A 22,087-nucleotide genomic window follows, 5' to 3' on the forward strand; every position below is an offset into this window, starting at 1 on the left:
GACGGTGTCAGCGTCCTTGTTCCTGTTCTGAGGAGTCGCGATCGCCTCAGCCGCAGTGTTGCCTCCGTCGTCTGGATGGTCCGCTGGTGTTGCGATGGCGTCGGTCGTCTCTGTCGCCTGTGGATCCAGCGCCGCTTTTAAATTGAGCCTCTTGTGGTTTCGTCATCTGACAGCTTTCCTTTCCTCGTCTGAGGAGACATCACCACTCAAGGCTCCAGCTGCCACGGATTTCCTTTTCCGGATGTTTCTCCTGGATTTGACGCACTGCCAGGGGCTCTCGGGATCTGCAATCTCCTGTTCCACGGCCTCTGCGCCCTCTGTTGGTGGTGCTGTCGGTGCGTCCTCCTGCTGCACTGGGGGGGGTCCACTCCTCCTTCAGAAGCTTTCTCCGGGCCTGCTTCTGTACCGGTGGTCTTTTTTCTCTGAGGTGGCAGAGGCGCTTCCCTTCTTCAGTCCGTCTCCGGTGATCTGGGCGAAAGTGACCTTCCGCTTGGGGCAGGCTCTGTAAACGTGGCCAGCCTCCCCACACAGGTTGCAACATTTGCTGCCTTTGCAGTCCTTCGTCGCATGTCCCTCCTTCAGGCAGTTTCTGCAGAAGGCGGTGCTGCAGCTTGCGGCAAAATGGCCGGTTTTGCCGCAGATTCGGCACACTCGTGGCTGTCCCGCACAGTACAGGAAGCCTCGATTCCCCCCGATGGCAAAATTGGAGGGCGGCTGCAGGAGGCCTCCGTTGGGGTCAGTCTTGAGAGTCACTCTCACCTGTCTCTTACAGGTCCAGATCCCGTATTTGTCCATCACGTCCACGCTCTCACCCTTCACCTCCGCGTACCTAGAGAGGAACATCAGCACATCAGCCGCAGGGATGTAGGGGTTATACATTTGGAACATGATAACCCGGTTCCGCTGGGACGGGACGGTGAACAGGGGCTCAGCCGTCAGGATGGAGAGGGGCCCCTCTTTGCCTTTGTCCTTGAGGGCTGTCAGGAACTTGAGGCATCCTGACAGGCTCCTGAAACTGATGTCCACGTCGGGCTGGTTGCTGTATTCAGCCACACTGCAGACGTCTGCTGCTTGGAACCCGCAGCACTCGATCAGTACCTTCTTCACCACAAAGTCACGGAAAACGGGCGAGTCTCCTCCCGAAGCCTTCACCCGGATGGTGTTGGGCAGCCCTTGGCCTGTAGCTCTCGATGCAGCTGCAGCCATAGCTCGAGAACACTGAGACGTACTGTATCGGCGTTAGGTCCAAGCCAGAGGCTTGAAACCAGCATTAAGATCCACCAGTAGCAGCAGAGCTCAAGTGTTGTAGACGATCGTCTCCTGGTCGTCTGACGCCTGCTTCTTCAATCCACAACGCCCATCGAAATCTGATAGCTCCTTGCGAAATCCGAGCCCCAGGCTAAGAACAGATACTACACTTGATCTTAGACAAAAGGCCGAGAGACTGGGGGCACAGTTGCCACAATTCATTTTATTGCAGCCCAGTGTATCTGGGTTTGTCACAGATTGAGATCAGGACAGTTTGAGAAGCTGAATTAACTTTACAGTAAACTCCAAACTGCAAACACACTCAAACACCCGGCCACACCCCCCAATATCATGCGGCAGAGAATGTGAGTTGCTTGGGCAGTGGGTTAGGCAGCACACAGCACCATCCTGACATCAAAAACCATGTCTGAGTTTGTTAGCGAGTGAGCAGTGTGAGTGGCTCAGAGTTATCACCAGAGTTATTATTACAAGGGCTAAAGATGGGGTAGAGTTTCTCGGTGAATGTGTCAGTGAATGTGTACAGGTGAGACATGTCCTCAGCATCATAAAATGACACCTGTCCCCCCTCATAATCCAGGTAAATTCCTAACTTCCGGGGTTTCACTTTCAGCTGGGAGGTGACATCCAGGATTTTCAATGATTCGCAGTCAGGAAACCGGCCGATGACCCAGAATCCATTCTCAGGTGTACGAGTGATGTTTCCTTTCCTGTTGACAGACTCTCTGCAGACACCCACAACCCAGGCAGTCTTGTTTGCAAGACCCACCTCCCAGTAATGTCTCCCTGATGTGAAACTCTGGCAGGTCAAAATATATAATTTACAATCAAATCTTTCTGGATTATCAGGAAGATCTTTATTCTTCTTTCCGAAACTCACACTGCTCAGATCCTGGGAAATGACGAGTTGATTGTGTGCTGTGTCTGGATCCAGGGTGAGAGAAGCTGGAACTGGAAAAGAACACAAATGGGAAGCTGTTACTAAAAGAAAAATAGGAGTGAATCACGAGACGTGTACAAACAGCATTGGATTCTGACCCAGAATTGTTTGCTGTTGTTTATCATTCTGCACCAGTTCTGGGCACCACACTTTAGGGAGGATGTGAAGGTATTAGAGAGAGTGCAGAAAAGATTCACCGGAACGGTTCCTGGGATAGGAACTTCAGGTATGTGGATAGATCGGAGACACTGGGGTAGTTCAACTTAGAGAGGAGACGGCAAAGAGGAGATTAGATAGAGATGTTCAACATCATGAGGGGGCTGGACAGAGAAGATCGGGAGAAAGTGTTCCCATTGATGGAGAGATGGAGAACCAGAGGACACAGAATTTGAAGTGATTGAGAAAGGAAGCCACAGTAATGTGAGGAAAAACCTTCTCACACAGCCAGGGTTTAGGATGTGGAATGCACTGTGGTGGAATCAGATTCAATCACAGCTTTCAAAGGGAATGGGATCATTATCTGAACAGGAAATATCTGCAGGGCGAGAGAGAAGGTGCAGGAGTGGGAGCAGGTGAGCTGCTCTAGCAATGAGCTAGCAGGAAAACAATGGGCCGAATGATCTCCTGTGCACATTGGTGAAACTGCAGCTTGAGTATTGCGTACAGATTTGGTCACATTACATCAGGAAGGAGATACTTACATTGGAATCAGTTCAGAGAAGATTCACTCTGTTGATTCCTAAGATGAAGGGATTGTCTTCTGAGGAAAGGTTGAGCAAGTTGGATCAAAACTCACTGAAGTTTAGAAGAATAAGAGGTGATCTTCTTGAGAAATGTAAGATTCTGAGGGGGTCCCATTGACAGGGTAGATGCTGGGAGGGTCTTTCATCTCCTGGGGAAATCGAGATCTAGGCACCAAAGATTCAATAGAAGGGTGATATAAGATGGTGATGAGGAGGAATTTCTCCTCTTGAGTCGGTCATTAGTCTTTGGAATTCTCTTCCACAGGGAGAGCAGTGGAGGCTGCCTCATTGACTACAAGGCTGAGTTGGATAGATTTTTGATCAACAAGGGGGTTAAGGGTTATGTGGGGTGGGGAGGTAAGTGGAGTGAAGACCACAAGCAGATCAGTCATAATCTTATCCAAAAACAGAGCGGGTTCACTGGGCTGGATCACTGCTGCCCTTCTTTCTTATGGTCATTCCATCAGTGTGTCAAAGCCCATTACTCACGTGGATAACAGGACGGAGATGGCAATATACAGAGAATGATACCTGGTGAAATCAGTGCTCTCATTTCCCTCCACACATTGATGTATTTGACTGGTCCACCATCTACATCCACAGGTAACTGAGTGGAGACAGTTCCAGCCTCGTGAAACTCCATCTGACTCCTGTAAAAACAGGTCCGCAAATCAGTCTGTGTGAGAGAGACCGCAGCGATCACATCGCAAAACTGTTCCTTTAAATCTGCTTACCTCTTCACAAGGTCCTGTATATCCTGAGGGAACAGAAACAGAATAGATATTATTGAGTCAGATGAGAACAAGAGGTCACAGGTACAGGTTGAGAGGCAGTAGATTTAAAACTGAAATCAGGAGGAACGACTTCTCACCGAGGGTGGTAAATGTGGGGAACCTCTGGCCGAGGGTGGTAAATTTGTGGAACCTCTCACCGAGGGTGGTAAGTTTGTGGAACCTCTCGCCGAGGGTGTTAAATGTGTGGAACCTCTCACTGAGGGTGGTAAATTTGTGGAACCTCTGGCCGAGGGTGGTAAATGTGTGGAACCTCTGGCCGAGGGTGGTAAATGTGTGGAACCTCTGGCCGAGGGTGGTAAATGTGTGGAACCTCTGGCCGAGGGTGGTAAATGTGTGGAACCTCTCGCCGAGGGTGGTAAATGTGTGTAACCTCTCACCGAGGGTGGTAAATGTGTGGAACCTCTGGCCGAGGGTGGTAAATGTGTGGAACCTCTCGCCGAGGGTGGTAAATGTGTGAGATGGATATATTTCTGATAAAAAAGGGTTAAAGTGATATGGGGAAGTGGTGGAGAGGTGGATTTGGGACCAGGGAGAGATCAGCCATGATCTGATTGAAGAGCGGAGAAGGCTCAAAGGGGTGAATTGCCAACTTCTGCTCCTAATTCATCTGTTCCTATTCTCACATTAAAGGTCGGTTCCTGTAAATCTCAGAGAAATTATGAAGAGGGACAGAATGGAGACATCTAGAAAATAACATCTCCTTTTCCCTTTCATTCTCACTCTGAGCTCATTATCTCCATGTGACCCATTTCTTGTGTCTCTCTATCCTGTTCCCAAATATTCCTGATCACCCAACCACCCTTCCCATGCCCATGTCCAGCTGGATGTTCTGTCCCCAGCAGCTTACATTCTTCTGTATCTGACCATAGCCCCCATCACCCCTGTGCTTGGTGACCTACGCTGGCTCCCAGCTCAACAATGTATTCACTAAAAACATTCTCATCCTTGTTTTCATACAGTCAGCGTCAGTAATCATTGTTACACAGAAGAAGGCCCTTCAGCCCAAGTCCACATTGGTTAGTGATACACCACCCAAATATTCGAATCCCATTTTCCTGCACGTGGTCCCAAGCCTTGTTTGCCTTTGGCATCGCTAACGCACATCTAAATACTTTTTAGATATTATGAGGGTCTCTTCCTCCATCACCCTTTCAGGCAGTGAGTTCCAGACTCCCAACACCCTCTGGGTGAAAAGGTTTCCTGCACATCCCCTCTCACCTTAATCCTCCTGCTCCTTATCTTAACTCTCTGCCCCCTGGTCATTGATCCATCCACCTGGTGGAAAGGTTCTTTCCTGTCTACTCTATCTCTGCCCCTGATAATTTTATCTCTCCCTCCTCACGACTGACACCCCACCATTTTTCATTTCATCACACTCAGATTACCTCACCCCATCTCCCATTGCACCCTCACTGACAGCAGCAAGAGATCATCATCCAACCAATCAGACTGAGGTCAAACCCAGGCCCAGAGGTTAAAGGTCAGTGTGTCAGCCCTCAGTCCCACAATGTTCTCCGGGACAAGACAAAGAGGTTTTGTACCTTGAAGAACTCTGGAGCCTTTTGTATCTCCAGCCTGGATTGAAGATCTCTTATTACTCCTTCAACAGAAGAGATTTCATCCAAGGTTTTCATTAAATTCTTCTCCATTTCCTCCAATATTTTATTGCTTTTTTGCGCCAACTCTGTTTTCATCAACTCTTCCTTCTCAAACAGGAACTTGTGCATCTTTTCAAATTCACTGTGGATTTCATTTCTCAGTCTCTCAACTTCAGTCTGGAACAGAATAAATACAGAGTGGAATAAACAACGTCTCTAATCCCAGTGTCCCTGGTCCCTGAGCAATGGTTTACAGGATTAAAAATGTCTCCAATTCCGATAACAAATAATAACAGCTCACAGCAGGTTCAACATGATGGAATATTCGGTGTGTGGGAATGAGTTACAACCAAACACGACAACATTATTAAATATTAGACAGCAGGGAGTGAGGCACAGACTGGAATCTAATCGAGGGGTTCAGATGGTTTATATATAGAATAATCGATATCTGGGAGTGAGTTACAGACTGGAATGTAATCGAGGGGTTCAGATGGTTTATATACAGAATAATCGATACCTAGGACTGAGTTAGAGAGTGGAATGTAATCGAGGGGTTCAGATGGTTTATGTATAGAGTAATGGATATCAGGGAATAAGTTACTTAGTAGATTTATTTTATTGATTATTGAGATTGGGTACAGCGGTAAGATTAGAGCTTTACATTTTTGCCATATTTTGCAATTTACAGACGCTCCCTTCCATTCCAGTTCAGGGCATAGCCTCTAATGTACATTGGACCCGAGCATTGAATTCAGCAAAACTCTCTCCCTCTCTCTCACTGTGTGAGAAGCTCACTCACTCTCAATGAAAAACACAGGGACATTACACAAAGCCTAAAGGACACTCTCCTACCTTCATCTGTGAAATGCCGTCCTCTCCTTCTCTTTTACTGTGAAGACTGAGGTCCATTTGCTTCTGCAGAGTCTCCAATGATGTTTCTAACTTGTTCTGGCAGACAGAAAGGACACAAAGGGGGTTGTGAAAGTGAACACTCGCTGAGGGTACCTTCTGGAGGAGTTTGCTGTTTTTAAATCCACTGGTGAAAGAGAGAGGAGATATTCCCAAGATTGGTCACTCTCAATGTTTGGGATGAAAGGATAAAGAAATTTAGGGGAAACTTTGTGTTAATTCCGCCTGTTGCAATTATCCTCCTCCAGCTCCATTCCCCTCCTTCATCAACATTCTCTCAATGATCTCCCCTTCCCAACACTCTCCACCTCCTCACATAACCCCAGCCCAGTCTCCCCTTGTCCTCTCCTCTCCCTCTCTCACTCTACAAACCCTCTCTCTCCCTCTGCTACGCCCACCGCCTCCCCCTGTTCTCTGTCGGTCTGTGTCCATAGCAGTGAGTCAGTACCTTGTATATCTGGACAGCCTCTTTGATATGCAGATCTTTGTGAGTTTGATGTTCTGAACTCCAGCAATCCACACAGATGGCTCTCTGTTCAACTTCACAGAACAGTTTCAGCTTCTCCCCGTGTTCCTGACAGTAAAACTCCTCCTCTGGCTGTGTCACCTTCACCTTCAGCACTCTGAGCTTCTCCACGATGTTAGCCAGGGTGCGAGCGGGCCTGATGTTCCTCTGGGTGAAGACCTGTCGACACTGGGGGCAGGAAACATCTCCCGGGACCTTCTCCCAACTCTGGGAGATGCAGCTCCTGCAGAAGTGATGTTCACATTCCAGAAACACGGGCTCGGTGAATATTTCCAGGCAGATGGGACAGGTTAGTTCCTGGCTGAGATCCGGAGATGCCATCCCAGTGCTCAGAGTCTCTCTCTCTGTCTCTCTCTTCCAATTCTTTCACTTTCAATTCTTGTTCCCAGCTGCACTTCCTGGATTTGACTTCACGTGATCAGAGACACTCTCAATGCCAGGAATTCTGTAATCCCATCAAACTGAGCCCCTTTATTGTGTCTGGAGCCTTTTTCACTTTATAAAATCAACTTTAGAACATTCTCTCTTTCCTCTCTGCAAACACACTCCTTAAAACACCCACCCTCCCTTCTCAATCCCAACACTTTGATTTCATTTGATCTATTATTGTCACATGTATTAGTGTACAGTGAAAAGTATTGTTTCTTGCTTGCTATACAGACAAAGCATACTGTTCATACAGAGGGTGCAGAATGTAGTGTTACAGTCATAGCTAGGCTGCTGAGAAAGATCAATTTAATGCGAGGGAGGTCCACTCAAAAGTCTGATGGCAGCAGGGAAGAAGCTGTTCTTGAGTTGGTTGGTACATGACCTCAGACTCTTGAATCTTTTTTCCACTGGCAGAAGGTGGAAGAGAGAATGGGTCCAGTTTTAACACCAACTTGTCCCCGTTTTCACAGAGACTTGGTAATGTTGGAAGTAAGGCGAGCAGTGTGATCCACTCCATGCCCATTCCCCCTTTATCAAGCATCTAAACTGCCCGTGATCGGCACTGCGTCCCAAGTGGGCGTGACTTCATGGTCTGCACGCCCAAACTGACGGGCAATTCCCCCTTTGCCACCGTGTTCGCCCATCCAGATTCGGCACAAAACAAAAATGATCCACAAAGGTCTGTTTCAGCCACGCCAGCCTCTGAAGGGGTAAGTTCAGAGCTTCCGGCGGCTCTCTGACTCAGATCGGTGGTGGTGGGGGGAGGCGGATCAGATTGTTCTCTGGTTGAAGGAGAATGGGTGAGGGGGGTTGGGGTGGTGGGGTGGGGGTGGTCCGGTGGCACCCTGCGTGTGATCGGTGGGGGGAAAGTGGGGCAAAGGGCCGTGATCAGTCTGGGTAGTGGGGGGGTGGGGTTGGGGGTGGGGTACGGAGGTCAGTTATGCTGTGGGGGTGGGGCAACGTCTGTGGGAGACAGGAGGTTTTATCCGGCCCAGAAACCATACGGCAGGGGAACGTTTTTCTATTTTTTAACAACGCATGCACCATTGAATACTCCGATTTGATCTACAGCGTTTCTGGCTTGATAAGCCCCCGCCCAGCTTCTGCAGCGTGATTCAGAATGACTGATCTTGTTTCGGGCAGAGTGTGTATGGGGGCGCCGGAGAACGGGATTAAAAGTCAGACCTGAAACACTCCCAGTTTCAGCACTTTGAATGAAAATGGTAAATTCGGGCTGTATGTTCGGGGTCCCTCATTATACTGGCTGCTTTTCCAAGGCAGCTGGAACTTTAAACAGAGTCAGTGGGTGGGAGACTGGTTTGAGTGATGGATTGGGCGACATTCATAACCTTTTGAAGTTCCTTGTGGTCCTGGGCAGAGCAGGATCCGGACCAAGCTGTGATACAACCAGAAAGAATGCTGTCTATGGTACAAATGTAAAAGTTGGTGAGAGTTGCAGCTGAGATGCCAAATTTCCTTAGTCTTCTGAGAAATTGAGGCATTGGTGGGCTTTCTTAATGATAGTGTCAGCATGGGGGGACCAGGACAGGTTGTTGGTGATCTGAACATCTAAAAACTTGAAGCTATTCGGTGGCCCACCAACCGAATCCCCCCTCCCCTGGCTCACTGAAACAATCCCCCCCTCTCCCAGCCCACTGACCCAATCCCCCCCTCCCCCGGCCCACTGACCCAATCCCCACCTCCCCCGGCCCACTGCCCCAATCCCCCCCTCCCCCGGCCCACTGACCCAATCCCCCCCTCCCCCGGCCCACTGACCCAATCCCCCCCTCCCCCGGCCCACTGACCCAATCCCCCCCTCCCCCAGCCCACTGACCCAATCCCCCCCTCCCCCGGCCCACTGACCCAATCCCCCCACCCCCGGCCCACTGACCCAATCCCCCCTCCCCCGGCCCACTGACCCAATCCCCCCCTCTCCCCCGGCCCACTGACCCAATCCCCCCCTCCCCCGGGCCCACTGACCCAATCCCCCCCTCCCCCGGCCCACTGACCCAATCCCCCCCACCCCCGGCCCACTGACCCAATCCCCCCTCCCCCGGCCCACTGACCCAATCCCCCCCTCCCCCGGCCCACTGACCCAATCTGCCCCCCCTCGCCCTTTACATCTTTCTCTAGTTTCTCTCCTCTCTCTCGTCCCCGAAACTTTCCCAAATCCATCTTCTCCCTGTAACACTCCCTCCCTTCTCTCCCCCCTCTATCAATCTGCCCCACCCCCTCCATTCTTTAATAAATAGTCTTTGACACCTCTGACTTTGCAAATTCCCACCGCCATCTCCCCCCTCCCCCCTTTACTCTGCAAACTGGGATCAGAATCCAGGATCCGGGATGCTGAAACTGGGACACCAGTGGAGAGCAGTGAGGAAGGTTTCTCCTCCGGCTCCCAGGACTGATCTCCCTCCACAATCCAGGCACCATTCCTGGTTAAAGAGTGGATTTGTTTGTATCTGGGCTTTGGGGTTATCATTAACTCGATGAACAGGAACAATCCTGTGTTCCAGCCTCTCATTTCTCACTTGCTGCACATTATCCGGCTGTGGGGGGATTGGCTCTGTCAGCTCACTGGATCACATTAACACACCAGGAACTGGGACATCGACAGCACAATAATATCTTTAAATTCCTGCTCACCTCCTGCTCCATCAGTGTGTTCATGTTCCGTTTAAACAAATCGTGATACTGAATCTGTTACTGTCTCCCCCGCTACCAAATAAACCTGTTGGACTTTAACCTGGTGTTGTGAGACTTCTTACTGTGTTTACCCCAGTCCAATGCTGACAACTCCACGTCACCTTGTGAGACATGTTACTGAGACAGTAATGCTGGTGAGAAGGATATTCGGCTGGGGTGGCAGCACTCAATGGGAGGTAGTGAATCAGCCTCTTGTTGATCACTCTGTGCAATGTGCCTTTCCATTGCCTTCCACGGGGTGTCACTGTGAGTACATATACTGCCATCCAGCCCCCACTTTAAAATATTGCTTCAGCTGAAACAAGGGTCTGGAACCCCTCACCAAACCCAGTCACAGTGAGTACAGCGCTGGGCATGGAGCCTCTCTCTCTTTTTTCAGACTGTTGAGGGGTACTAGAGGTGACCAGTACTGTCAGGAAAATGTAGACAATACAGGACACATGAAGCCAGAGTTTCTGAATCAAAGACGTAACTTTATTTAACTAGCGGCTGCTGGGAGACCATCAGAGGGTGGAGTCAGCTCTCAGGGTGAGCAGCCAGAGCTCTCCGAATAGATCTGACCTTTACAATTCTAAACAGAACCATTATAGGTTTTCTTCTCAATCATTCCCACTGTATCTTAGCTTACTGTAGGTAAAATGTTAGAATCCGTCATCAAGGAGGAAATAACAAGGCAGCTTGAGGGGAATTGCTTGATAGAGCAGACGCAGCATGGTTTCGTTAAGGGGAAGTCGTGTCTGACAAATTTACTGGAGTTCTATGAGGATGTGTCGAGGGTGGTGGATAGAGGAGAGCCGGTGGATGTGGTCTTTCTTGATTTTCAGAAGGCGTTTGACAAGGTACCTCACAAGAGGTTATTGCAGAAGGTCAGGGGACATGGAGTTGGTGGTAGGGTGTTAGCGTGGATAGAGGACTGGTTGTCAAATAGGAGGCAGAGAGTTGGGGTCAATGGGTGCTATTCGGATTGGCGGTTGGTGACTAGTGGAGTGCCTCAGGGGTCGGTGCTGGGGCCTCAGCTATTTACCATTTATATAGATGATCTGGAGGAGGGAACCGAGTGTATGTTGTTGACATTTGCTGATGACACCAAGATTGGTGGAATGGCAAATTGCGCGGAGGGTGTGGAGAGTCTGCAGAAGGATCTAGATAGGCTGGGCGAAAGGGCCAGGAAATGGCAAATGGAATTTAATGTTGGCAAGTGCGAAGTGGTCCACTTTGGTAGGAATAATGGTAGGAAGGATTATTACTTACGTGGCGAAAAACTGCAGCAGGCGATGGTGCAGAGGGACCTCGGGGTCCTTGTGCATGAGTCGCAAAAACCCAGCTCGCAGGTGCAGCAGGTGGTCAGGAAGGCGAATGGGATGCTGGCCTTCATAGCGAGGGGGATTGAATATAAAAGTAGGGAGGTCTTGCTGCGGCTATATAGGGCCTTGGTGAGGCCGCAGCTGGAGTACTGTGTGCAGTTTTGGGCGCCGTACTTACGCAAGGATATTTTGGCCTTGGAGGGAGTGCAGAGGAGGTTTACTAGGCTGATGCCGGAGTTGAGGGGGTTGAGCTATGAGAGGCTGGATAAAGGCTTGTACTCGTTAGAGTTTAGAAGAATGAGGGGAGATCTCATTGAGACATATAAGATGATGAATGGGATGGATAGGATAGAGGTGGAGAGACTCTTCCCGCTCAGAAAGGACAGTAGGACTAGGGGGCACAGCCTCAAGATAAAGGGGGGGCGGTTTAGAACGGAGTTGAGGAAGAACTTCTTCACTCAAAGGGTGGTGAATCTCTGGAATTCTCTGCCCGTTGAAGTGGTGGAGGCCGCCTCGCTAAATATTTTTAAGAAGCGGGTTGATGGGTTTTTGATAAGAGAGGGGATTAAGGGTTATGGGGAGAGGGCGGGAATGTGGAACTGAGCCACGACAGATCAGCCATGATCTTATTGAATGGCGGGGCAGGCTCGAAGGGCTAGATGGCCTACTCCTGCTCCTATTTCTTATGTTCTTATGTACAATCAATCATCTTCAATGTACACATGTCAATAATAATATGTCATGCACCTCAGCCAATTGCATCTCACCACCCAGCGTAATGATGTCTCATTTGTCCATGAACTCCCATCTTGTTCAAGACACTTCCCTGTTGCCAGGTTACCTGAGATGCTCAATATAGGGGTTCCCACCCAACCATTGCCAACTGGATGGGCAGGTGTTCCCGCATCCGGGCACATTTCCAGCCAGACTCTGGACAAGGAAAACACCGACTCATAAAATTGCAATATGTGTTGCTGCATAAGAAACTTTCTGAGATGAATTTTGCAAAGTACATGATTCCCAGGCCTTTGGTTCTGAACTATTCGACCTTACCATTAGACCTTGTGGTAGCCTGCCTTTGACTAAAGTGAATAATGCATACAACACTTAAAATACATTCAAAATATCAGCATATATGTTTAAATCATAATTACTTGTTTAATTATTTCCCTACATTCACGTGTTGTAATCTCTTTCTCATTCGCCTACAATCTTGTTTTCAGAATCATTTAACCCTTTGCTATTAACCCTGTCAGTGTCCAAGTGTCTACTGTCATAAAACGTTTGACTTGTGAAAAATTTCTCACATCAAACCCCCTTCCCCATTCCTGTTCTCCTTGAATGGGAGGGAGTTCCTCATTCTAACCACTCTCTGGGTAAAGATGTTGATCTTGAATTCCCGATTGGATTTGTTAATGACTATCTGATATTGATGCCCTCACTATATCCAGCCTCCAGTTTAAAGGCAGCTGACAGAGCAAGTGGCCATTCACAGGACTGCCAGCAAATGGCAGGGTTGTTCCATACAAAACCCTTCCTGTCAACATGGGAAAAGTGCCCATCAGGATGAGGGTAATTGGGATTAGCTTAGTGGTAAAAACTGGGTGGCATGGACAAGTTGGTCGAAGGGCCTGTTTCCATGTAGGAAACCTCTATGACTCAATGAGGATATCAGGATAATTTATTTGAAAGATGGGATACTTTTAAATGTTGGGATTCAGAAGGAATTTGGGGTGAAGCAGAGCAAGGTAACAAGCAGATCCAGTGAACAATTAGGACGGTAAATGGTATGTTAGCCTTTATTACAATGGAGCTGATGTATAAGAGTATAAGCCTTGCTGCAATGAAACAGTGACTGGGTGTGGTCACAGTTGGGGGACTGTGCACAGTTTTAGTCTCCTTACCTGAGGAAACCTAGACTTACCTTAGAGACTGCAATGAAGGTTCATAAGAACATAAGAAATAGGAGCAGGAGTAGGCCATCTAGCCCTTCGAGCCTGCCCCGCCATTCAATAAGATCATGGCTGATCTGTCGTGGCTCAGTTCCACTTTCCCGCCCTCTCCCCATAACCCTTAATCCCTTCTCTTATCAAAAACCCATCAACCCGCTTCTTAAAAATATTTAGCGAGGCAGCCTCCACCACTTCAACGGGCAGAGAATTCCAGAGATTCACCACCCTTTGAGTGAAGAAGTTCCTCCTCAACTCCGTTCTAAACCGCCTCCCCTTTATCTTGAGGCTGTGCCCCCTAGTCCTACTGTCTTTTTTGAGCGGGAAGAGTCTCTCCACCTCTATCCTATCCATCCCATTCATCATCTTATACGTCTCAATGAGATCTCCCCTCATTCTTCTAAACTCTAACGAGTACAAGCCTAGTTTATTCAGCCTCTCCTCATAGCTCAATCCCCTCAACTCCGGTATCAGCCTAGTAAACCTCCTCTGCACTCCCTCCAGGGCCAAAATATCCTTGCGCAGGTGCGGCGCCCAAAACTGCACACAGTACTCCAGCTGCGGCCTCATCAATGCCCTATACAGCTGCAGCAAGACCTCCCTACTTTTATATTCAATCCCCCTCGCTATGAAGGCCAGCATCCCATTCGCCTTCCTGACCACCTGCTGCACCTGCAAGCTGGGTTTTTGTGATTCATGCACAAGGACCCCGAGGTCCCTCTGCACCGTCGCCTGCTGCAGTTTTTCGCCACGTAAGTAATAGTCCTTCCTACCATTCTTCCTACCAAAGTGGACGACCTCACACTTGCCAACATTAAATTCCATTTGCCATTTCCTGGCCCATTCGCCCAGCCTATCTAGATCCTTCTGCAGACTCTCCACACCCTCCGCACAATTTGCCGTTCCCCCAACAGATTCTTGGGATGAAAGGGTTGTTCTGTATGAGGAGACAGAGTGAGTACAATGGATCTGTATTCTTTAAAGTTTAGAAGAATAAGGGGTGATCTTATTGAGACAGACAGAATTGTTCAGGATCCTGACAGGGTCGATGCTGAGACTGCTCTAGAACTCGGAGTCACAGAATCAGGATAAGGGGGTCGGACATTTAAGACTGAGACAAGGAGAAATGTCTTCACTCAGAGAGAGTTGTGAATCTTTGGGATGTTTTAAATCGGTGAGCTGTCAGCGAGAATATTCAACCCTGAGATCGATATATTCTTGTCTTGAATGTGAGTGAAGGGATAGGCTGGGAAAGTGGAGTAGATGTTGATATGTCCTCCTCCAGAACCTATTCTGATATTCTTCCACCTAATTCGTTCTGTACATTCTCTGAATCACAATCTGCAGAGTCCAGTCTGCAAATAAAACCTTTATTAAATGGAGCAAATGGAATTGACTTCACAATGAATTGTTTGAGACGGGGGGGCACAGTTGCCACAATTCATTTTATTGCAGCCCAGTGTGTCTGGGTTTGTCACAGATTGAGATCGGGACAGTTTGAGAAGCTGAATTAACTTTACAGTAAACTCCAAACTGCAAACACACTCAAACACCCGGCCACACCCCCCAATATCATGCGGCAGAGAACGTGAGTTGCTTGGGCAGTGGGTTAGGCAGCACACAGCACCATCCTGACATCAAAAACCATATCTGAGTGTGTTAGCGAGTGAGCAGTGTGAGTGGCTCAGAGTTATCACCATACTCATTATTACAAGGGTTAAAGATGGGGTAGAGTTTCTCGGTGAATGTGTCAGTGAATGTGTACAGGTGAGACATGTCCTCAGCATTGTAAAATGACACTTGTCCCCCCTCATAATCCAGGTAAATTCCTAACTTCCGGGGTTTCACTTTCATCTGGGAGATGACATCTGGGATTTTCAATGATTCGCAGTCAGGAAACCGGCCGATGACCCAGAATCCATTCCCAGGTGAAGGAATGATGTTTCCTTTCCTGTTGACAGACTCTCTGCCGACACCCACAACCCAGGCAGTTTTGTTTCCAAGACCCACCTCCCAGTAATGTCTCCCTGATGTGAAACTCTGGCAGCTCAAAATATATAATCCATCCTCAAATCTTTCTGGATTATCAGGAAGATCATTATTCTCATTTCCGAACCTCACACTGCTCAGATCCTGGGAAATGATGAGTTCATCGTTTGCTGTGTCTGGATCCAGGGTGAGAGAAGCTGGAACTGGAAAAGAACACAAATGGGAAGCTGTTACTAAAAGAAAAATAGGAGTGAATCACAAGACGTGTACAAACAGCATTGGATTCTGACCCAGAATTGTTTGCTGTTGTTTATCATTCTGCACCAGTTCTGGGCACCACACTTTAGGGAAGATGTGAAGGTATGAGAGAGAGTGCAGACAAGATTCACCAGAAAGGTTCCTGGGGATAGGAACTTCAGGTATGTAGATAGATCGGAGACACTGGGGTAGTTCAACTTAGAGAGGAGACGGCGAAGAGAAGATTAGATAGAGATGTTCAACATCATGAGGGGGCTGGACAGAGAAGATCGGGAGAAACTGTTCCCATTGATGGAGAGATGGAGAACCAGAGGACACAGAATTTGAAGTGATTGAGAAAGGAAGCCACAGTAATGTGAGGAAAAATCTTCTCACACAGCCAGGGTTTAGGATGTGGAATGCACTGTGGTGGAATCAGATTCAATCACGGCTTTCAAACGGAATGGGATCATTATCTGAACAGGAAATATCTGCAGAGTGAGAGAGAGAAGGTGCAGGAGTGTGAGCGGGTGAGTTACTCTTACAGTGAGCTAGCAGGAACACAATGGGCCGAATGATCTCTTCTTGTGCATATCAGTGAAACTGCAGCTTGAATATTGCGTACAGATTTGGTCACCTTACATCAGGACGGAGATACTTTCATTCGATGCAGTTCAGAGAAGGTTGACTAGATAGATTCCTAAGATGAAGGGATTGTCTTCTGAGGAAAGGTTGAGCAAGTTTGGTCAAAACTCACTGAAGTTTAGAAGAATAAGAGGTGATCTTGTTGAGACATGTAAGATTCTGAGAGGGTCCCTTTGACAGGGTAGATGCTGGGAGGATCTTTCATCTCCTGGGGAAATCGAGATCTGGGCAGCAAAGCTTCAATAAAAGGGTGATATAAGATGGTGATGAGGAGGAATTTCTCCTCTGAGAGGGTCATTAGTCTTTGGATTTCTCTTCCACAGAGAGATCAGTGGAGGCTGCCTCATTGACTACAAGGCTGAGTTGGATAGATTTTTGATCAACAAGGGGGTTAAGGGTTCTGTGGGGTGGGGAGGTAAGTGGAGTGAAGATCACAAACAGATCAGTCATAATCTTATCCAAAAACAGAGCGGGTTCACTGGGCTGGATCACGGCTGCTCTTCTTTCTTATGGTCATTCCATCAGTGTGTCAAAGCCCATTACTCACGTGGATAACAGTAAGGAGATTGCAATATTCACAGAATGATACCTGGTGAAATCAGTGCTCTCATTTCCCTCCACACATTGATGTATTTGAATGGTCCACCATCTATATCCACAGGTAACTGAGTGGAGACAGTTCCAGCCTCGTGAAACTCCATCTGACTCCTGTAAAAACAGGTCCGCAAATCAGTCTGTGTGAGAGAGACAGCAGCGATCACATTGCAAAACTGTTCCTTTAAATCTGCTTACCTCTTCACAAGGTCCTGTATATCCTGAGGGAACAGAAACAGAACAGATATTATTGAGTCAGATTAGAACAAGAGGTCACAGGTACAGGTCGAGAGGCAGTAGATTTAAAACTGAAATCAGGAAGAACGACTTCTCGCAGAGAGTGATAAATTTGAATAACTTGTTGCTGGGTACCATGGTGGAGTCTGAATCATTAAATATTTATTTATGAATCACAAGTAGGCTCACATTAACATTGCAATGGAGTTCCTGTGAAAGTCCCCCCCTCCGTGGGTGGTATATTTGTGGATCTCGCTGCCCCATGGCGCGGTGGAGTCTGAATCATGAAATAGTTTCAAGAAAAGATGGATATATTTCTGATAAAAAAGGGTTAAAGTGATATGGGGAAGAGGTGGAGAGGTGGATTTGGGACCAGGGAGAGATCAGCCATGATCTGATTGAAGAGCGGAGAAGGCTCAAAGGGGTGAATTGCCAACTTCTGCTCCTAATTCATCAGTTCCTATTCTCACATTAAAGATCGGTTCCTGTAAATCTCAGAGAAATTATGAGGAGGGACAGAATGGAGACATCTAGAAAATAACATCTCCTTTTCCCTTTCATTCTCACTCTGAGCTCATTATTTCCATGTGACCCATTTCTTGTGTCTCTCCATCCTGTTCCCAAATATTCCTGATCACCCAACCACCCCTCCCAGTGCCCATGTCCAGCTGGATGTCCTCAGCAGCTTACATTCTTCTGTATCTGACCATAGCCCCCATCACCCCTGTGCTTGGTGACCTACGCTGGCTCCCAGCTCAACAATGTATTCACTAAAAACATTCTCATACAGTCAGAGTCAGTAATCATTGTTACACAGAAGAAGGCCCTTCAGCCCAAGTCCACATTGGTTAGTGATACACCACCCAAATATTCGAATCCCATTTTCCTGCACTTGGTCCCAAGCCTTGTTTGCCTTTGGCATCGCTAACGCACATCTAAATACTTTTTAGATATTATGAGGGTCTCTTCCTCCATCACCCTTTCAGGTAGTGAGTTCCAGACTCCCAACACCCTGTGGGTGAAAAGGTTTCCTGCACATCCCCTCTCACCTTAATCCTCCTGCTCCTTATCTTAACTCTCTGCCCCCTGGTCATTGATCCATCCACCTGGTGGAAAGGTTCTTTCCTGTCTACTCTATCTCTGCCCCTGATAATTTGATCTCTCCCTCCTCACGACTTACACCCCACCATTTTTCATTTCATCACTTTGAGAATACCTCACCCCATCTCCCATTGCACCCTCAGTGACAGCAGCAAGAGATCATCATCCAACCAATCAGACTGAGGTCAAACCCAGGCCCAGAGGTTAAAGGTCAGTGTGTCAGCCCTCAGTCCCACAATGTTCTCCTGGACAAGACAAAGAGGTTTTGTACCTTGAGGAACTCTGGAGCCTTTTGTATCTCCAGCCTGGATTGAAGATCTCTTATTACTCCTTCAACAGAAGACATTTCATCCAAGGTTTTCTTTAAATTCTTCTCCATTTCCTCCAATATTTTATTGCTTTTTTGCGCCAACTCTGTTTTCATCAACTCTTCCTTCTCAAACAGGAACTTGTGCATCTTTTCAAATTCACTGTGGATTTCATTTCTCATTCTCTCAACTTCAGTCTGGAACAGAATAAATACAGAGTGGAATAAACAACGTCTCTAATCCCAGTGTCCCTAGTCCCTGCGCAATGGTTTACAGGATTAAAAATGTCTCCAATTCCGATAACAAATAATAACAGCTCACGGCAGGTTCAACATGATGGAATATTCGGTGTGTGGGAGTGAGTTACAACCAAACACGACAACATTATTAAATATTAGACAGCAGGGAGTGAGTTACAGACTGGAATCTAATCGAGGGGTTCAGATGGTTTATATATAGAATAATGGATACCTGGGAGTGAGTTACAGACTGGAATCTAATCGAGGAGTTCAGATGGTTTCTATATCGAATAATGGATACTTGGGAGTGAGTTACAGACTGGAATCTAATCGAGAGGTTCAGATGGTTTATGTATAGAATAATGGATACCTGGGAGTGAGTTATAGGCTGGAATTTAATTGAGGGATTCAGATGGTTTATGTATAGAATAATGGATATCAGGGAATGAATTACTAGCTAGATTTATTTTATTGATTATTGAGATTGGGTGCAGCAGTAAAATTAGACATTTATACATTTTTGCCATATTTTTCAATTTACAGACGGTCCCTTCCATTCCAGTTCTGGGCGTAGCCTCTAATGTACATTGGACTCCAGCATTTTATTCAGTAAAACTCTCTCTCTCTCACTGTGTGAGAAGCTCACTCACTCTCAATGACAAACACAGGGAACATTACACAAAGCCTAAAGGACACTCTCCTACCTTCATCTGTGAAATGCCGTCCTCTCCTTCTCTTTTACTGTGAAGACTGAGGTCCATTTGCTTCTGCAGAGTCTCCAATGATGTTTCTAACTTGTTCTGGCAGACAGAAAGGACACAAAGGGGATTGTGAAAGTGAACACTCGCTCAGGGCACCTTCTGGAGGAGTTTGCTGTTCCTAAATCCACTGGTGAAGGAGAGAAGGAGATATTCCCAGGATTGGTCACTCTCAGTGTTTGGGATGAAAGGATAAAGAAATTTAGGAGAAACTTTGTGTTAATTCCGCCTGAGGCAATGATCCTCCTCCAGTTCAATTCCCCTCCTCTATTAACCTTCCCCTCCCCTCAACCCTCTCCCCACCCTCCGCCACTCCCTGCAGCTCTCCCCTCCCTCATCCTACAACCTCCCTCCCCCTCTGTTACTAACCACCACCACCCCTCCCCCCGTCCCTCTTCCCTCCCTGTCTGTGTCAGTAGCAGTGATCCAGTACCTTGTATATCTGGGCTGCTTCCTTTATTGGGATCACACTGTGCATCTTGTGAGCTCTGGACATGCCACACACCAGACAGATGGCTCTCTCTTCATCCTCACAGAACAGTTTCATCTTCTCCCCGTGTTCCTCACAGTAAAACTCCTCCTCTGGCTGTGTCACCTTCACCTTCAGCACTCTGAGCTTCTCCACGATGTTAGCCAGGGTGCGAGCGGGCCTGATGTTCCTCTGGGTGAAGACCTGTCGACACTGGGGGCAGGAAACATCTCCCGGGACCCTCTCCCAACTCTGGGAGATGCAGCTCCTGCAGAAATGATGTTCACATTCCAGAGACACGGGCTCGGCGAATATTTCCAGGCAGATGGGACAGGTTAGTTCCTGGCTGAGATCCGGAGATGCCATCCCAGTGCTCAGAATCTCTCTCTCTGTCTCTCTCTTCCACCTCTTTCACTTTCAATTCCTGTTCCCAGCTGCACTTCCTGGATTTGACTTCACGTGATCAGAGACACTCTCAATGCCAGGAATTCTGTAATCCCATCAAACTGAGCCCCTTTATTGTGTCTGGAGCCTTTTTCAATTTATAAAGTCAGCTTTAGAACATTCTATCTTTCCTCTCTACAAACACACTCCTTAAAACACCCACCCTCCCTTCTCAATCCCAACACTTTGAGGAACTCAGCAATTTCATTCCCAGTTAAGATTGAAACCATTCTTTCAGCTGTCTCTGCTCCTGACCCAATCCCCCCCCTCCCCCGGCCCACTGACCCAATCCCCCCCTCCCCCAGCCCACTGACCCAATCCCCCCCTCCCCCGGCCCACTGACCCAATCCCCCCCTCCCCCGGCCCACTGACCCAATCCCCCCTCCCCCGGCCCACTGACCCAATCCCCCCCTCCCCCGGCCCACTGACCCAATCCCCCCTCCCCCGGCCCACTGACCCAATCCCCCCCACCCCCGGCCCACTGACCCAATCCCCCCCTCCCCCAGCCCACTGACCCAATCCCCCCCTCCCCCGGCCCACTGACCCAATCCCCCCTCCCCCAGCCCACTGGCCCAGTCCCCCCCCACCCCACTTTTGTCTGATTTACATCCCTGTTACATCCCTCTGGATGTTGCATTGCATTAAAGGCGCTATATAAATGTAATTTGTTTCTTGGCTCAGATTGAGTCAAGTGTTCCTGTTGAAACACTCCTGAGGGGAATCGTCATTCCCAGAGACCCTGACACACACTGAGACACACACGCACACGTACAATCTTGCACACTCACTCTCACACAACTTTTCATGCACAGACACTCACTCTCTCTCTCACACAGACAACTTCTCAGACACACACACACACAAAATCACAGACATATGCACATACTCACACAGAGAGTCTCTCTCACACATTCACACACTGACACACCCTCTCACATGCTCTCTCTCCCTAACACAGTCTGAGACACACACACATACACACACATAGGTCCTGAGCTGAGTCTCCATTTACTGCAGAGTGTTGAATGGACAGCCTCTGTCAGCTCACTGGATCACACTAACACACCAGGAACTGGGACATCGACTGCACAATAATATCTTTAAATTCCTGCTCACCTCCTGCTCCATCAGTTTGTTCATGATTCATTTAAACAAATCGTGATACTGAATCTGTTATTGTCTCCCCAGCAGCCTGCGATCATCTTTTGCTACCAAATAAACCTGTTGGACTCTAACCTGGTGTTGTGAGACTTCTTACTGTGTTTACCCCAGTCTAACACCGAAATTTCCAGATCATCTTGTGAGACAATTGCATCTCACCACCCAGCATAATGATGTCTCATTTATCCATGAACTCCCATCTTGGTTAAAGCCACTTCCCTGTTGCCAAGTTTCCTGAGAGACTCACTAGAGGGGTCAAAGTGAATGTTCCCACCCAACCATTGCCAAACTGGATAGGCAGGTGATCCCGCATCCGGGCACATTTCCAGCCTGAGTCTGGACAAGGAAAACACCTACTCATAAAATTCCAATATGTGTTGCTGCATAAGAAACTTTCTGAGATACATTTTGCAAAGTACATGATTCCCAGGCCTTTGGTTCTGAACTATTCGACTTTACCATCATACCTTAAGGTAACCTGCCTTCGACTGAAGTGAATAATTCATACAACACTTAAAATACATTTAAAATATCAGCATATATGTTTCAATCATAATTACTTGTTTAATTATTTCCCTACATTCACATGTGTGTAATCTCTTCTCTCATTAGTCTACAATCTTGTTTTCAGAATTATTTAACCCTTTGCTATTAAACCTGTCAGTGTCTCAGTGTTTACTATCGTAAAACCTTATTGATTTATAAGAAATTTCCCACATCAAACCCCTTCTCCATTCC

The 22,087-nt window shown here is 47.7% G+C and overlaps 2 protein-coding genes across 2 annotated transcripts; both read right to left on the reverse strand.

Moving 5' to 3' along the window:
- Positions 1 to 1,160: 1,160 nt before the first annotated feature.
- LOC145348682 (E3 ubiquitin-protein ligase TRIM69-like) lies at positions 1,161 to 3,592 on the reverse strand. Its single transcript, XM_080196840.1, has 2 exons — positions 3,481 to 3,592; positions 1,161 to 2,217 (listed from the first exon to the last, which is right to left on the reverse strand). The coding sequence occupies exons 1-2, from the start codon at positions 3,590 to 3,592 to the stop codon at positions 1,685 to 1,687; spliced, it is 645 nt and encodes a 214-aa protein (XP_080052966.1). The 3' UTR covers positions 1,161 to 1,684.
- Positions 3,593 to 3,679: 87 nt separating this feature from the next.
- Positions 3,680 to 20,116, reverse strand: LOC145348683 (zinc-binding protein A33-like). The gene is made up of 9 exons (XM_080196841.1): positions 19,709 to 20,116; positions 19,222 to 19,317; positions 18,242 to 18,475; positions 16,831 to 16,853; positions 16,628 to 16,746; positions 15,178 to 15,359; positions 6,197 to 6,292; positions 5,285 to 5,518; positions 3,680 to 3,706 (listed from the first exon to the last, which is right to left on the reverse strand). The coding sequence occupies exons 1-9, from the start codon at positions 20,108 to 20,110 to the stop codon at positions 3,680 to 3,682; spliced, it is 1,413 nt and encodes a 470-aa protein (XP_080052967.1). The 5' UTR covers positions 20,111 to 20,116.
- Between the last annotated feature and the right edge of the window lie 1,971 nt (positions 20,117 to 22,087).

Source organism: Carcharhinus amblyrhynchos, chromosome 9, assembly GCF_965287045.1.
Source record: "Carcharhinus amblyrhynchos chromosome 9, sCarAmb.v2.hapA, whole genome shotgun sequence".
NCBI classification, from domain to species: Eukaryota; Metazoa; Chordata; class Chondrichthyes; order Carcharhiniformes; family Carcharhinidae; genus Carcharhinus; species Carcharhinus amblyrhynchos.

Coding starts and splice junctions, on each gene's coding strand:
- LOC145348682 (XM_080196840.1), bottom strand. CDS start 3,592: ATGGAGTTTCACGAGGCTGGAACTGTCTCCACTCAGTTACCTGTGGAT. Junction 2,218..3,480: donor GAGAGCACTGATTTCACCAG/GTATCATTCTCT, acceptor GTTCTTTTCCAG/TTCCAGCTTCTCTCACCCTG.
- LOC145348683 (XM_080196841.1), bottom strand. CDS start 20,110: ATGGCATCTCCGGATCTCAGCCAGGAACTAACCTGTCCCATCTGCCTG. Junction 15,360..16,627: donor GAGAGCACTGATTTCACCAG/GTATCATTCTGT, acceptor GTTCTTTTCCAG/TTCCAGCTTCTCTCACCCTG. Junction 6,293..15,177: donor CAGGGAGACATTACTGGGAG/GTGGGTCTTGGA, acceptor TCTGTCTGCCAG/AACAAGTTAGAAACATCATT.